We start from the raw sequence: 16390 nt of genomic DNA, 5'->3' as shown, positions 1-16390 counted from the left end.
AGAAATGTAACCTTTTAATCGCAATGCTTCTTTAATGATTTTTTTTCTTGATCGAATACCTATCAATCAAAGTTCCAAGAAGGAGCTATTAAAAACCAACGAGCAGCAGCTGGGCTTAAAGATAAGCCGAACGGTCGAATTAAACTTCTAAAATTAGTAGATAAAAAAATATTATGATAATTCTTTAGATAATGGACATAAGATGTTCAAGTCAGAGTATTTCTTATAACTTATTTCTTGCATCTTTACTTTATGTTAATCTTTATAAATACTACTAGTATAAGAGTTTAGATAAAATATATGTTAGACCTTACTCATTCGGTAATTTCAATATTTTATATGATTGTATTATGTTTTGTCAATATCTTATCAAATTCATATATTGATAAGATATTGACGTATCCATATCGCACACTCTTTATTCACTCAAAGTCTACCGTGAAAAGAATGACACATTCAGTAATTAAGTTGGATTTTCAGTGAATAGAGGTTTCCCGCATGAAATTCATTAAACATGTCTGAGAATCTCACAATCAGGGAGCAAATGCAGGACCTGTATCAATTTTTTGGGCACAAAGATAACATTATTTGGGACTGGTAAGTTTAGGATTGAAGTCGAAGTTTAACTTTATAAACTTATAAAATATGATACAGTTACCAACGAGACCAGAGGATACACGTGAGGAACAAAGTTGCACTTGTGTTTGGCCTTTATAGAGAAATCTCTACCAAGGATCAAGATAAGGACGCCATTAATGACGCCAAAGATGGAGATAGTGAAGACAAAGATCTTTTGGAAGACAAATGTGATTTAGAATCGAAAGAGTTGAAGAAGGTTTCAAAGAAAGTACTTCGCAAAGAGAAGAAACTGAATAAGCGTATTGATGATATCACAGACTCTATCTGGAGGCAAGGTAATGACAGATACGTATTAAGAATTACGAACAAAAGCTAACTGGTTAAACTTTCAGCAAAGTACACCGATGGAATTCTTCTGATGTCTATTGTGTACTTAGCTATTGTAACATCCTCAGATCGAAATCGAGTTAAAATTATTGAAGATGCTGATAGCTTAAAAGACTATTCAATGTATCCAGTGTTCAGGATAATGAAATGCGTGAGTGAGTTATATCCATCAACATTTTCAAGTGATATTACGTAAAGAATGCAATTGATTTCAGAAAATAAAAGCAGCCAGGACTGTTGTATGATCTTTGTGGATGATCATGCTAGAGTTTACAGCAATTGGCAAGACTTTAAGAACAGTACAGCATTGCCTGATAGTTTGGTTGTAGCACCAAGAAAGGGAATCTACAACTGCGATAGTAAGGGCAACGTCATTCTTGAGATGTTTAATACACCAGCGTCTACAATAGAATACAAAATTTTAAATGGTATTGACAAAGCTGCTGATATCATAGGAATCATATCAGCAGTTGCAGCTTTAATAGCTATCGGACTTATCGCATGGGTTCCCTTAGCTGCTTCTATTGCTGTTACCATATTTACAGTCGCCAGTCTAGTTAGTGCTATTGCGGCTGCCTGGTCAGCTACACGATCTGCAACAAGGCTCGTTGACCGAAAAAAACACGAACGTCCAAACACTTTAGACAATTCAGAAGCCCGTTCATGTTGGCTGGGAGCAGTAGGTGGGGCGACCGGACTTGCGGCAGGATTAGCCGGAACTGGAATGTCTGAACTGATCCGGAATGGACAGAAGATACCTACTATAATGCGATGTACAGTTGATGCAATTGCCATTGCTAACATCATAATGCAGAAATTATCTCTAGTCAATGACTATTTCGATGTGATGTTCAGAGTAAAAGATAGAAACGTATCGGCTTTGGACTTTATTCGTCTAGCTGCATCAGTTGCTGTTTTCATTCACTCAGTGAACAACTTTAAAGTTGCTAAGACTGTGATCAAGAGCCATCAACAGTCAACAATAAGCGCTTTCAGAGAAATTTTGAGTTCCGATCAGCAGAAAGCATTTGATCGAATGGCTCGGGAGACGATACGCGTTCGAGGTGAATATGCAGGTAACGCCGATATCATCCGATCATTAAGGTTAGTTTACTTCTCTAATTTATCAATGAGTTAGTCAAAATATTTAAATATATCCACAGGAATAACCCTTTGACGAGAGAGAACATAGATTCCCGTATTCAAATGAACAACCTGATCCGTCAACAAAACTGGAAGGACACGTCAGCCCATACGGCTAATGTTCTTAAGAATTTCAAAACAAGTCTCCACAATGATGATCTCGTGGCAACCGTAGTAAATATCCGGGAGAAGATCAGTGAAGGATCTTTCGTAATGTTCAAGGATTTGGTCACGGCATATGTTGATATACACGGAAGTCGTATTGAGCACGAACTCAATCGTTTTATTCCTGTTGAAGAATTTATGAGCAGTATTTTTAGCGTTCTCTGCATAGAAGCTCTGAAGAACGAACAAACCGTAGATGAATATATTTTAGATACTAAACTATCTGATCGGCAGTATCTCTTCTGGCAGATTAACAAGTTCTACGCTAAGTATCGTATGCAGCCTCCGAACAAAATTTGCAATCAATGTGGCGGGAAGTACTTCAATGCACAATTTTAGGTAAACATAATTCATCTCTTCAAAATGAAAGTGTTCTGACTACATTTGCTATGTAACGGCAATCGTAGCAAGCGACGCGTCCTGATCCGTCGCTTGCAACAACTGCTGATACAAAGTAAACGATCTTAGAACAGTTTCATTTTGAGGAAACGAATTATTTCATACCTAACTAAGACGACGACCAAAAACAGTATTATATACATTTTTATGAAATACAAAATATTTAGAAGAAAAGTGTTTTGCTTGTTAAATTAAAAATTAATGGTAATCATTATCTGGTGAAAACGGAGTAAGACCTTTTTTCGCTTCTTTCAATTTTTATTCGCTACGACGTTTCGGGAATACGATGTCCCCTTTATCAGGTCTACAAAGCGTTTTGAACAATTTGGTTACATTTTTAAAGAATTTTTAACATTTACAAAGGAAACTTACATAGAATAATTAAGGAAGAAACACGTAAGGTATATATCGTTATGCTCAACGCACAATAACTTTTGTTTATAAACATGTTTTTAAAATTTCCAATGAGAGAGAGCAAGATAACTAGATGTCGGTTTCATTCGCTCTTATTGAAATGTCAAAAACATGTTTACAAAATAAAAGTTATTGTGCACTGGGCATTACACTTGACTTGCACTGGGATTGGTGGACAAGATTGGATCGTGGAGCTCATCACCATGGAGAGGATAGACACAGAATGAGTTGGCAATTTTCTCTAGCTCTCATCAAAGCTGTGGAATTCCTCTTCTGTTGTTCTATTGTTGCTTGTTTGTCTCATTTTAACTTGTTGTAGATTTCTAACCATTCGATGTTTTCATCTTTATCAGAATCATAGAGTAATGCTTTTTCATCGAACATTTCACGGTCAAAGTAATTCACTGAATTTCCATTATTTTTCTTCTCAATAATTGGCAAGAACACTTTCAAACTGTTTTTTAAGGCTTTTTACACATTAATAGTCAAGAAAATTACATCTGCAAAACGTCAAACTCCCACATAAAATGCATATGGCAGCAACTACCACTTGGTCCTTCCGAGTACAGCTTTTTGTTTTTGCAATATATTTTACATTAATATTTAATTTTTATTAAAAACTTTATAACGAGAAAATAGCCAGATAAATTTTGCACGCATTCAATCAGGCCTCCACGCGAAATGAAATATTCTTCATAATAAAAAATAAAATTGAAAACAAAATTCCAAAGTGTTAAACAAATTAGGAGCTAGAACACTACCTTGTGGTAGGTGTTGGAAATGGCGCCACAATTTTGACGCTTGGTGGCGCTAATAAAAAAAGACTATGTTTTTCGATGAAGTGCGATGTATTCGGATATTGTGACAGAAGGGAAAAAACGTGGAAGAATAAATGGTGAAAAGTGAGGAAATTCTGAATTTTATTCGACAGTAGGACATTTTTTGCAAAATCCATCTGCTTTTCTGACCACGGAACTCTACAAAGATTCTGCGGTTCTCTAAAAGAACACCAATCATCTGTGCGAGGCTGTATCATTTGTGAGATGATAGATCTTTGAGAGAAGGATTATATGGTTTACTGTGTCAAAGGCTGCCGAGAGGTCAACGAAGGCAACATCTGTGATTTTGCCTTCCTAAAACCATCCTCAATAAATTGAGTGAGGTTCAAAACTTGACCGGAGCTGGATTTTCCAGAGCGTTACCCAGCTTGCTCTTCGATCAGTTTGTCCTTTACAGCAGGTGCAATCCTTTTCAACAACATACTTTCAAACATTTTTAAGAGACGGCACAATAAAGAAATAGAGCGGTATCGGCGATATCTCCTCGGATCGTTGACGTCTTTTCCGGTTTTCGGAATTGCCACCACATGAGTTTTTCGCCGCTCTTTCGGTTTTTCGCGATCAAATATTCTTTATCTGTTCAGCGTGCAGGCTGTCAATGCCTGCCGCTTTCCTGTTTTTTTCATCGCTTTAATAGCCGGAGTGAGCTCGTCCACAGAAAAAATCAAATAAGATTAAAAATAAAATTTCTGTATTCCTATTAAAAGTTGTGGATAAGCCCCATTTGGAACAGGTTCTGAACTAGGCTATTCTACCCATCTTGAAAAAGTTTTATTTAACTTTATTTTATCATTGATTGTTTTCAACACATAATTTTTGTAAAACGTGATCTCTGTTAATAGGATAAATTCCGGTCTCTTCGAAGCCCGATTTAATATTCTCCATGAGAGTAGGTTCCATTCTCTCGATCATTACTGTTAGACATTTGGGAATTTCAGTTTTCGGAAGATAGGAAGTTAGCCTTCCTGCCGAGGAGTTTTTCCATTCGTCTAGCACTGTTCCCCAAACATCTTTTAACAGCCCAAAAAATCCCATGTCAAGCGGTTGAAGAAGATGTCCAGAATTTGGAGGGAGTGCAATAAATTTCACATCATTCTTCTCACACAATGTGATCACATGACTACTCATATGGGAGCACAAGTCATCACCTATGAGAACCTTCGTACCAGGTTGTTGACACAAGATAGGCAACATTGTGAATTCAAACCAGTCTTCGAAAGATGCTGTGTCAATCCAACCACTTTTGGTCCTGTTAAACCTAGTAGATGGAGGTGCTCCTTTAACCCATTCGGGGTATAAGTTATCTGCTTTATAAACTACATAAAATGGAGCCATAGCACCTGCTGCATTTCCACAAGCCATAATTGAAGTGGAAACTTTAGTAGCAGTCTGAGACAATTCTGGATACTTATCTCCTCTTCTGCACATAATTTCGCTAGAACTAGGACCATCAGTTAGATTAATTTCACCATAGTTCCATATTGCCTCTGGGGGAATACCCTCGAGTTCAACCTCAAGAATTCTGAAAAACAAATTGACTGTATTATTGTTGATACCAGATCGATATCGTGATACACTCTCAGACATCCTTTTACAAATCTGTGTTCTATGTCTCTCACAAAATGATTTCGCCCAAACTGAACCGGGCATATTATCCGTAAATTCATCCACCTTGCGACCACTCCGATCAAGGTAATTTTTTACCATTATTCTTAAATCCAAAACTGTCATTGGAAACCCGTAAGTAGTAATTGTTACAATATGTGCACATATCAACTTCTCTTCGTGTTCTGGCAAAACGGTCTGTCTGCCTGGTTTACGAAGCAAAACTAAAGATTTTTCATCAATATCGCTTCCTTCATGAACCTTCAACTTATTTGAAATCGTGTTACGATGGATTCCATAACGCTTTGCTGCCTCTCTAATCGAAATCTCCTTATCCTTGACAGCCTTCAAAACACTTGCAAGTAATTCATCGCTATAATTGCAGTACGGTCGCGCACCAATCTTCCTCCTATTCTTACGGCTCATGTCTGAAAAATGGCAAGAAAAACAGTTATTTTTATTGTTACGATTGTTGCTAACTTACTACAATTAAACAATCCAGAAAACAACAGAACACCTCGTTCGAAGGCTGTTAAGAGTAATTAATGAGTAGAAAACAAATCGATCTTTTTCCCATTATCATTAATCGTATTGAGACATTATTATTCCTCGCAGTGTGGATACCTCCTTCCATGCTCCCGGAGTTTTTCGGCAGCTGCGGGGCATTTTTATTACGTTTTATCACAGTGAAAATGTCTTTTTCAAACCTTCAAATCTTTGCACCGAGCGGGACTCGAACTCACAACACTGTGAGTCAAGCCAGGGATCGATCCGCCCAAGAGCCAACGGTCTTACCTATTGCGCCACTGAGATCCCCTTTTTCCCATATATCGGTGTGAAGTATAAACGTATTTAAGAAGAGCCCTATACAGACACCGTCCAGAAACCTCCCTTTATCGATATTATGCTCTTTTGTCCATTGTGTTTATACAAAGAAAGGTGATCTGCTCTTCCATATTATAAAAGTTACAAAAGCCTAAGTTGAATTAAATCAGAGGTGTGGAAGAACAGTTGAAACCGAATAAACGTCAAAATAAGTTGTAGCGTTTTGACCATTGACGTGCAAGTTTCATGTGACGTTTGTTCGGTTTCAAACGGTTCTTGCACACCTCTGAATTAAATAGATATCGGCACTAAATTCCTCTCAATTCATATATTCACCTCCAAGCGGGTTTAGATGCCTGGTAGGTCCCAGTACACTCAGGTGAGTTATAGAAAATTGGGTAACCAACCCCAGTGGGAAGTCACGAATCTGAGACTAACACGAACAAGGGATCTGGTCCTTCTAGAATGGATTGGGACTAACAAGTCCTCCCCAAAAAATAAAGATTATTACGAAAACTCGCAAGGAGCCTCCGATAGCACGGACTTTTCGACAAGTATTTTTAGAAATATAATAGAATTTTGTTTTTTAGGGTGAAAATAAGTATAACTCCAGTCAATAAATTGAGCGCTAGGGTATTTATTTTTGACCAAATTTAGCTTAATATCTTTTAATAAGTTCATTTTTAACTATAATTAATAAATTAAGTTCCATTTTCTAAAGTTTTGCATTAATTTTTACCGAAATATCGTAGGAAAAATGTTTAACGAACAAAAATAAGGGAAAAATTAAAGTCTTGGTGGGGATGGATCTTAGGAACTAAGAAAACTGACTAGGTTCTATCAGATAATTCTCAAATTTGTCGTTATATCCGCCATATATGCCTCTTAAGGTACCCCAAGGGTCAAAAATCTTCTGTTGTTAGAGGCCAAAAGAGCTTTTTGCCTCTAACAGTGTTGCTTTTCAGTGGAAAAAAGAACTTTTCCACCGAAATTTGATTGTAAAACGATGATTTTTATTTAGTCTGGTTATGTCCTGATGCTTTTGTCTCAAAATGGCATTCGGTCTTGGGTCATCTTCGCATAAAAACTAAAAATTATTGCAAAAAAGGCTTTTAACAGTTTGATCAACATGACATGTTTTACGCTATTTGAAAGTTTCAAAATTTTCCTATATTCTTGAATAATTTTTCTAGGCACTTGTCAAGTAAAATAGAATTAATATTCATAGATTTTATGATCATTATTGCAACAATAATGGACATAGAAAAGGGGAAAAATCTCAAAAGAAGCGCATTAAGCTCAGAAGTATATAAGTGAGAAGAGTGAAGAGTTAAATTTGTGAAAAAGGGATAAAAAAATACAAAAGAAGTAAGTTATTTAATAGAGAGAAATTAGATGAAATCTAAGACATTAATTTGTTATAGGAATCCAGAAGAAAGAGAGGAAAGAGAAGGAATTAGGTGTAGAAAAAGTTCTAGGTCTTAAAGGAGACTGTAAGTGCCAGTAGCCATAGTTCTTTGAATTTGTTTTACATTAGAAAAATTTATATTTATTCCATCAGGAAAAACTCTCAACCCTTTATTATAATGTCCTGGACACACTTACGACCAAAGTCCAGAGATGACTAAGCTCGTTCATAGCCACGTCAGTTCCTGACACACTACAAACGAGGCTTAACATTTTCTGGCACTCAGAAAACATAACTTTTGTGGGTTTTTATGCAGATATTTCTACTGAAATACACTAGTAGTCCTTTGGGAACAACATTTACCGTCCAAATTTACTCGATTAATTATACAGTAGACTCTCACTCAATCGGCTCTTTTTCAATCGGGAGACAAATTTTGGTGACAATTTTCACGCTTAATTATGAAGCTAATTCGCTCAAATTCGCTGTAGTTCTTCCTATTTTATCGTGATTCTTTATAATTGAGCGCTTTTTGTGGAATTTACAAAGGCTTTGACGCCCAAATCAAACGATAAACCGGATGACATTTTGCCCCATATTCCCGATTGAGAGAGAGCCTACTGTACTGAATAACTTATCATTATTATTATTATGGTTTCCCGTATAGTAAACTTCATACATATTACAATATATTTTTAGGACTAGTAGAATTTACAAATATAAGTAATTTTTGTACTTCATTTTATTTATCAGCTAGTGCTATTTTAGGATTTGGATTTATTTTGTGTGGATTTCTTTCTGTTTCGTACTTTATACATTCAAAAATTAGATGATTTATACTGAATAACTTAAATAAAAAGCGAATAATGATGAATTTTTAGGAAATGGCACAAAGTTGTCACTTGTCACAAAAAATGTTTCCACTTCTTATGAGGACAATCGTCAGTATAATTCAAGCAAAACACAATATAATCTTAGACTCCTATGGCGCTATGGCATTCTCATTAAATAATGCAATAATAACTTACCCTGAACTTGAATCCTTTTGAATAGCGCTTCTAGGAGAAGTTTCCACGCTGTATTTTGAAAATAAACAGGACCACTGATAATGAATTTTTGCATCTATATGGTAACACTTTTTTTAATACCAAGAAATGTGTAACTTTTTTGACGCATCCAGCTGCGCATGCACGTAGAATTTTTACAGAAGTTATACAATTCCTCCGTCTTCCTGATTCAAAGTCATAAAAAGAATATTAAAAACTAAAAAACATTACATTTCACATTTTATAACATAAAATTAGTTAGCATACTAATTCACTTTTGTTTTAGAAACCATTTTTAATGAAAACGGTCTTTTTATTTACACAACGGTGTAGAAAAATGTCACTAAAATGGCGACGCGTAATAAATCAAACATTCTCTATTGACAATTCATTTTGACATTTTTTTTCTTCGATTTTTTGTTCATATTTTTTCGGAATGCAGAAAATAAAAGAAAGCCCGTCAAATGGACGCCGTGTTTGTGGTTCAGTGAAGTAAAAGTGCAGATTTTAGGGTCAAATCCACCAGAATGGACACGGAAAATGAGAGTAAATTTAAAGTAGAATGTGTAGATTTGGAAGAGAACAACGAAGATTCAGCTCGGGAGAAGGATGAGGAGCAGAAAGTAAAGTGAGTTTTTTATGGCTCCCCTTCCCTGACACGATTTACGTGGAAAATTGGGCTTTCCGGAGACTTGCAGGATGAACTGGAGGGATTGTTTCTTTGGTTTTGTTTGCAGGAAAGAGGAGCCTCCTGAGGTGGAAGAATGTTTCGTTGGGCTGGAACCTCAGACAGATATCCATTCAGATGGAGACGATTGGAAGCCTCCGGATTCTCCGGCAGACGACAAAGAGAACTTGTCGGATTCATCGAATGGAGGAAGGAGGTACAAGATGCGGAAGAGGAAAGCACCGAAGAAGAGAGGAAGGAAGAAAGGTGCGGTGAAAGAACAATCGCAGTACGAGCCGGTTGGGAAGAAACCTCTGTTGCCGGATTTGTATTGCTACATGTGCCCGAAGAAGTACCAAACAGCCCATATGTTCAACAGGCATCTCAATGAGCACTACAGCAATCGCGGATTGATTACGGCTGGTGAGTATCCGTGCAAAGTGCGTCCGTGTGGCAAGATCTTCACCACGAGGAAATTCCTCGAGAGTCACATGAGAATCCACGAGATCGAGAAGGCTTTCGACTGCAAAGTCTGCGGCAGGAGTTTTTCCACCAGCAAAATCGCCGCAATCCACCGGAAGACCCATAACAATGAGAAGAAGTTCAACTGTGAGGTCTGCTGTGCCAGTTTCGTCTTTGAAAATGCCCTGACCATCCACGTGGAGCAGCACATCAAGGAATTACCCTTTCCCGAGGAACTCCTGACCATTCACGTGATGCCAGCCTTCGATGACAACACCAAAACCAAGCCGGGCATCAATCAGGAACTCCTGACCGGAGGAATTCTCTACAAATGCAGCCAGTGTCCCATGAAATTTGCCACATTCAATGACAGACGCAATCACCAGAATCGCGATCATCCCAAAATGATGACGTGCGAGCTGTGTGGCAAGGTCCTTCGGAGTGTGTTCGCCTATCGCCTCCACATGGTCATCCACACAAAGGAGAAGCCCTTCAAGTGCAAATTCTGCGGAGAAGGCTTTGCCAGTCCCACCCTCGTGATGGTCCACAAACGCGTGGCACACGGCACTGGAGATCGCGATAAACTGTATAGGCCGCATCAATGCGAGACCTGCGGGAAGGCCTACGTGTTCCGCTATTCCCTCACGGAGCACATCAACTTCAAGCACAAGAACATCAAATTGATTTGCGATCTCTGTGGACATTCGTACGGGACAAAGTCCAGGCTCAAGCGTCACTTCAAGAAGGTCCATTTGCAGGAGAAGATTACAGGACCGAAGACAAAGATGCGCCGCGGTCAACCGATTAAGCCGGCCAATTGTCCGGAATGTGAATTCATTGCGCCCAGGCAGTGTGACCTCAGGGATCACAGGATCAAGGCGCACTTCAATAATCTCCACTGCGACGAATGCAACATCAGCATTGAGAACATTTTGATGTACAAGAGGCACGCCGATGACCACAGAGAAGGGGTGAGTCTAGTTCCCTTAGTACTTCCACTGAGAGAAATCCGAAAAAGTTAAAATAACATTCCGGAAATGTTAATTTTACCCTGCAGCATTGATCCAAAATGGTGTAAATATTACCCTTTTTAGGTAAATTGGGGGTTAAAGTTACTCTTTTTCATATTAATTTTACCCCTAAAAATGTGTAAAATGAACATTAAAAAATGTTGATGTATTTTTACACCTAAAAAGTGTTAAAATTATGAGGAAAAAAAGTTAATCGTACCCTCTTTTTTTCTCAGTGTCTGCATTATCGACTTTTCTCTGCATTGACTCTTATCCCGAACTTTAACACTTTTTAGGTGTAAAAATCAAGATTTTTTAATGTTAATTTTACACATTTTTAAGTGTAAAATGAACATGAAAAAGGGTAACTTTAACCCATAATACACCAAAAAAAAAGCATAATATTTACACAGATTTCGGATGAATAATGCAGGGTAAAATTAACATTTCCGGAATGTTATTTTAACTTTTTCGGATGTCAGTGATAAGGATGAGAACTGTGAAAAACAGTCGGGACATGAACCAACGCAAGCCAAAGTCGATAAAACAGAAGCAATTAAGTTTTTTTTTTTTTTGTTTCCCCCCTTACCTGTCCCCCCTTACCAAGGTCTTAGGCCTTTAGGCCTATTTTGACCAGTATCCTCTGTAGAAAAACCTTTAAAACCTAAAACGTCCACAAAAATATATACCAAAATCATCAATCTATAAAATTAAAATATCTCCCAAATACTGAGGAAAAACAATAAATATTTAAGACGGGAACCTTACACATTAATGGCCGTACTGAAGCAATTAAGTAAAGCGCTTAAAAAACATGTCCAGGAACATTTTTTTTAGCGCTTTACTGTTCTCGAGTGTTTTCCCCAGTATTTATCATGTTCTAAAAACATTAAACAGTCGTGACAAGAACCAAGAGAAAATTCAATAATGCAGGAGCACTTGTGAACAGTAGTGCTAAAAAAATAATGTTCAGAAGAAAAATTTCCTATTTCTATTAGGTGAGTTTTTCTTTGGAATAGCCCCATTATTCTACGTCAAATAGTACAGCATGTTTCTCATTATTTTTTTAAGGCCTCTACACGTGGAGCAATTTTCGTCAAAAATGCATTTTTGACAGAATTTTGAAAGTTTTGCCTACAACAGTGCAGGCAATTTTCTTCAAAAATACAATTTTTGAAGAAAATTGCTCCCAATGTATAGAGGCCTTTAATCTCAAAAAATTTCTTTTGTAAAACATGCCTGAAAATGCCCCAACCGTCCCTGACTAAAAAATATATCCTTCAAAATATTTTAGTCTCATAGCCTTTACTGGACATTTGAAGATTAGGCCAATCAGAGGAGATAATAGGAGTTCATTAATGTATTTGATAAAAATAGATTTATCCAAAAAATCACACCTGACTCGCTTTGGAAAAGATCAACGATTCACAAAATGAATTAAAAAAATACAAAATATAAAATAGAGAGATGGCAAAGCGTCCCAGCTTTGCGGAATGCTCGAACTCACGAGATAGAGCTCACCGTGAATTAGTTTTTTTTGCATGATCTTTTGGTATTATTGATCTACTAGAGATCGAATTGATTCATAAATCACAAAAGCATTTGAAAATCAAACAATCGGTACTTAACCGACTTATTACCGATGAAGACCGATGGTAATAATAACCTTCAATAATACAAAATAGCGAATTTCGCGGTCATAGGTATGTTTAGGCGAAATGTTCGCCTGGACTAGCTCTAAAACATGTCTAAAAATCATTGAAAAAGCTTGGGCCAATTTTGAGAAAAACCGAAAAAAATTTTAAGAGAGGGGAGAGGAAAAAGGGGAAAAACTTCTAGCGATATGGTTTTTTTATTGGGGGTCATCGAAGATCGGAAGTCGATATGTCTTACCGTTTGACCTCTAACTCGAGAAGAAAATTTAAGGTCAAGTAAAAAAAAATTCTGAAAAAAATATTCAAAATCGGTACTTAACCGGTTCATTACCGATGAAGACCGATACATCCGGGTTCAGAATTTCAATAGCTTTCCAAAATATCCAAATTTAACCAAATCAAGATATGATATCGTTATATTTCCGCTAGATGGGATTGTGAGTGCTCGACCGATTCTCAGCCAATATTCACAAGTAAAGCGAAGAAGACGCCAGATTTTTGGCTGTCTTGAAATGTGCAATAGGTCTCAATTCCGGGAAGCTATCGATGAAGCATGTTCCGATGTGGGGCCTGTACCATTCGTGCTATACTATGTAGTAACGGCCGGCCGGACGGACAGCTGCAAAAAATCTATTTTTAGCAGACACGATATCCGATCTATGAGAGTCGAAACGTGTACAGAAGCCTAAGATTGTAAATGGCTGTAACAGGGGGATACTTTGTCTTATCCCTCTAAATTTTAGTAGGGGAAAATACTCTCCCTTCGAAGTTCATGCCTTCGAATAATGTGAATTTCTTTTACTTTTCCTAAGAGATTTCCACATGATTTTCACATACTTATCAATAATTGATAATAGGCTAACTAATATTTAATAGAAATGTGTAAGTCTCTTAGGAAATCTTAAAGAGAATTCACATTATTCGAAGGTATGAACGTTCGAAGGGAGAGTACTTTCCACTACTTACTTATTTAGCCGGCGCTACAGTCAATTGCTGGTCTTGGCCTGACTCAGGACCCGTCGCTATTCGAATCTGTTACGCGCCACTGTTCTCCAATTACGCACCAGTAGTAAACTGAGGTCCTAGTCGACGCCGTCAGTCCATCGGAAGCTACGACGGTCACGATTCCTTCAGGCATAGAGTCCGCCCTTAAAAACTTTCCGGGTTGGGTCCTTCTCATCTTACTCCTAGTTATTTCATATCTAGAAACCCCTCTAGAACTATAGTTTCATTCAAAAATGCCTAGTTCGGAAAGTTCTGAGTACAAAATTTCCGGATATGAAGTCGTTCAATGAAGAATTTTCTGGGTATAACAGAGTTTCACAAACAAATTTCTAAACATGAAATTTAACATTTTAGAAGTGTCCTTGTCAAAAAAAATTTCGGAAACCTGACTAAACGGCTTAAGGTAATCAATTTCCGTATAGGAAATTATCAGGAAGGAACTTTCCGAATCTGTAACTTTTCAGTTAAAGAGATTTTTCTATTGGAAACTTTGTACGAGTTTTTGAATCATCCCTAAAAACAGTTTCTCAATGTCAAAAGGTTCTCGAGAACGTATTTGCCAACCACATTGGAACATGTTAGGGTCATTGGAAAGGTCTTAGAATTTCTGACAAGTATGAATCGGTTCCAATCGGTAATGAACCGGTAATAAACCGATAAGAAATATTCGTCCGAAAATGATTTTTTTATTCCTCATCTATTTTTGGGGGAATCTTTTGAGTGACTTATAAATCGGTTAAAATGGGTTATGAACCGGTAAATGGTAAATTAAATAATTAAGTAATTTGAAAAAAGAACATTTTATTTAATGTTTATAGTACATTGTTTTATGGGTTTAGATTAGATTAAAGTGGGGGTCGGTTCCTCGCGGAACCGTTACACCCAGGCCTCCTTTTGCGCCCATTATGCATCCTCGTATAATTAACTCATCACTTCACACATTCTTCCCAAAAATATATTTTTCAAGGTTAAATGTTAAAAATAGTCTAGAGAGCGTGATTCTTAATCAATTTCAGCCAATTTGAATTTGTTGGAAAGGTCTTGAAATATCTGATAAGTCTTAACCGAATGCAACCGGTTATGAACCGGTAGACTTATTAAATAATAATGCAATGGAAAAAAAACGCTGTGCATCCTAAAACTTGACTTGCTTTCTGTAGATTTCTGTGGTTCCCGGACCTGGAAGACATGGCCAGATCTTCGGATGTCTTCGTTGTGACAAGTTCTACACAGATCGTCGTTTCCTTCGTGAACACATAAACACTGTGCACAATTCAATAACATTCACTTGTGACCACTGTGAGATGACCTTCCAGACCAAGAGGGCGCTGATCCGTCATTTATCTGGCCATCATGGCGTCGTGGAGAAGGCGCCGCGCCCGCGGAAAGTGCAAGGGCTTAAGGTGAAAAAAATGAAGAAGATGAAGATTAAGAATTTTCAGCCACCATCAGAGGTATCATCGCAGTCATCGCATCATTTTCAGATGGAACCCCCACAATCGTCCCCCTTGGCTCTGCAGATGCCCCACCAGTCACCCCATTCGTTGCCAGCAGCGCCCGCCACTCAGACCCAAGCAACGCCTCCGCCGCAGAACTTCAAAGTTGAGCGTCAGGTGCAGTATCCCTATTTTGCCAACATCTAGGTAGGTTTTATTTTTGCAAAGTTTTTTTTTTCTACATTATCGTATATAAAAATATTTCTTGTGGGGCTGATTTTATAAGAGCAGAACGTTTTTAGAAGGACAAAAAGTCAGTAGAAATTGATTTTTATTTACATACTTGTTTTTTTAAATATTTTAATGCAGAAATAATAAAAGGTTATAGTGACTACAAAATAAAAATCAAAACTCTGATGTTTGCTCCAAGATATTATGTGTAAAATTTTGAAAAAAAAACTAAATTTGGTTTTCATCAGAAATAAAGTTTTGTATTTAATCGATAAAATACACAAAATTAAAATTTTTCTTTTTTATTGTAACTATAAGGTCTTTAGTAAAAACGAATGATCTTTAAAACAAAATTCAGCGTATAATTTAAATGATGGGAATCCTGAATAAGGCCCGCCCACATTTGCACCAAACACGGCCCTTTCAGAAGATATGATCATAATTAAAATTGTTATTTTTCTGAATGGCTACTGTTCCCAATCTTTCTCAAAATAAACATACCAAATTACCATATTTTTGGGTGATATTTCACTAACTCCACTCCATAAAAAGAAGCCACGCCTATTTCTCAATTGACGTTTATAAAAAGATCTTACGCCTTTTTTCAGTAATTCAGCGTATCAAATTTAAATAAATAAAAACATATGCTTAACAAGTCAGTTTTTTTCAAAACTCCTTTATTTACAAAAAAATGGTTTATTTAGGGTTATTGGTGTCAAAAACAATTCGTAAATAAGCCTTGGCAAAGTCTTTCCCAGAGCTAACCATGTCCCTACCTTTTCATTTTCCTGTAATTTTTCAGATTTCTTTCATAAATCCTTGAATCGCTCACTGGTAATTTTCAGAAATAGTACAATAGACTCTCACGCAATCGGGCATATGGGGTAAAATGTCATCCGAATTATCAAGAGATTCGGGCATCTATGTCATTGTAAATTCCACAAAAAGCGCTTAAATATAAAGAATCACGATAAAACAAGAGAAACTACAGCGAATTTGAACAAATTTGCTTTAAAATCAAACGTGAAAATCGTCAACAAAATTTTGCGCCCGATTGAAAAGAGCCGATTGATCGAGAGTCTACTGTAATATTAAAAAAAAATTCTGTAAGACA

At 37.0% G+C, this 16390-nt stretch overlaps 3 protein-coding genes across 4 annotated transcripts; 2 read left to right on the top strand and 1 right to left on the bottom strand.

The window, feature by feature from the left end:
• Positions 1-446: 446 nt before the first annotated feature.
• Positions 447-2847, top strand: LOC129802542 (uncharacterized). The gene is made up of 5 exons (XM_055848453.1): positions 447-597; positions 655-914; positions 972-1121; positions 1182-2070; positions 2130-2847. Exons 1-5 carry the CDS (start codon positions 515-517, stop codon positions 2611-2613), a joined length of 1866 nt encoding a protein of 621 aa, XP_055704428.1. The 5' UTR covers positions 447-514; the 3' UTR covers positions 2614-2847.
• Positions 2848-4688: 1841 nt separating this feature from the next.
• On the bottom strand, positions 4689-8906 carry LOC129802558 (uncharacterized). Its single transcript, XM_055848484.1, has 2 exons — positions 8793-8906; positions 4689-5959 (listed from the first exon to the last, which is right to left on the bottom strand). Exons 1-2 carry the CDS (start codon positions 8884-8886, stop codon positions 4716-4718), a joined length of 1338 nt encoding a protein of 445 aa, XP_055704459.1. The 5' UTR covers positions 8887-8906; the 3' UTR covers positions 4689-4715.
• A 300-nt stretch (positions 8907-9206) lies between these two features.
• Positions 9207-15562, top strand: LOC129802541 (zinc finger protein 62 homolog). Of its 2 annotated transcripts, XM_055848452.1 has the most exons (4): positions 9215-9438; positions 9548-10910; positions 14770-15012; positions 15094-15562. In XM_055848452.1, the coding sequence occupies exons 1-4, from the start codon at positions 9338-9340 to the stop codon at positions 15250-15252; spliced, it is 1866 nt and encodes a 621-aa protein (XP_055704427.1). In that variant the 5' UTR covers positions 9215-9337; the 3' UTR covers positions 15253-15562. The 2 variants fall into 2 exon arrangements, with proteins under 2 accessions (XP_055704426.1, XP_055704427.1); XM_055848451.1 differs by having other exon boundaries at positions 9207-9438; positions 14770-15562.
• Positions 15563-16390: the final 828 nt, after the last annotated feature.

This window comes from Phlebotomus papatasi, chromosome 2, assembly GCF_024763615.1.
Source record: "Phlebotomus papatasi isolate M1 chromosome 2, Ppap_2.1, whole genome shotgun sequence".
NCBI classification, from domain to species: Eukaryota; Metazoa; Arthropoda; class Insecta; order Diptera; family Psychodidae; genus Phlebotomus; species Phlebotomus papatasi.
This window is presented reverse-complemented; position numbering and strand designations above follow the sequence as displayed.

Excerpts from the sequence above, each read along its gene's own strand:
- LOC129802542 (XM_055848453.1), top strand. The coding sequence starts at position 515 with ATGTCTGAGAATCTCACAATCAGGGAGCAAATGCAGGACCTGTATCAA. Across the intron at positions 598-654 it reads GATAACATTATTTGGGACTG|TTACCAACGAGACCAGAGGA; the intron begins GTAAGTTTAGGA and ends AATATGATACAG. Across the intron at positions 1,122-1,181 it reads CAGGATAATGAAATGCGTGA|AAAATAAAAGCAGCCAGGAC; the intron begins GTGAGTTATATC and ends AATTGATTTCAG.
- LOC129802541 (XM_055848451.1), top strand. The coding sequence starts at position 9,338 with ATGGACACGGAAAATGAGAGTAAATTTAAAGTAGAATGTGTAGATTTG. Across the intron at positions 9,439-9,547 it reads GATGAGGAGCAGAAAGTAAA|GAAAGAGGAGCCTCCTGAGG; the intron begins GTGAGTTTTTTA and ends TTTTGTTTGCAG. Across the intron at positions 10,911-14,769 it reads CCGATGACCACAGAGAAGGG|ATTTCTGTGGTTCCCGGACC; the intron begins GTGAGTCTAGTT and ends TGCTTTCTGTAG.
- LOC129802558 (XM_055848484.1), bottom strand. The coding sequence starts at position 8,886 with ATGCAAAAATTCATTATCAGTGGTCCTGTTTATTTTCAAAATACAGCG. Across the intron at positions 5,960-8,792 it reads CAAAAGGATTCAAGTTCAGG|ACATGAGCCGTAAGAATAGG; the intron begins GTAAGTTATTAT and ends GCCATTTTTCAG.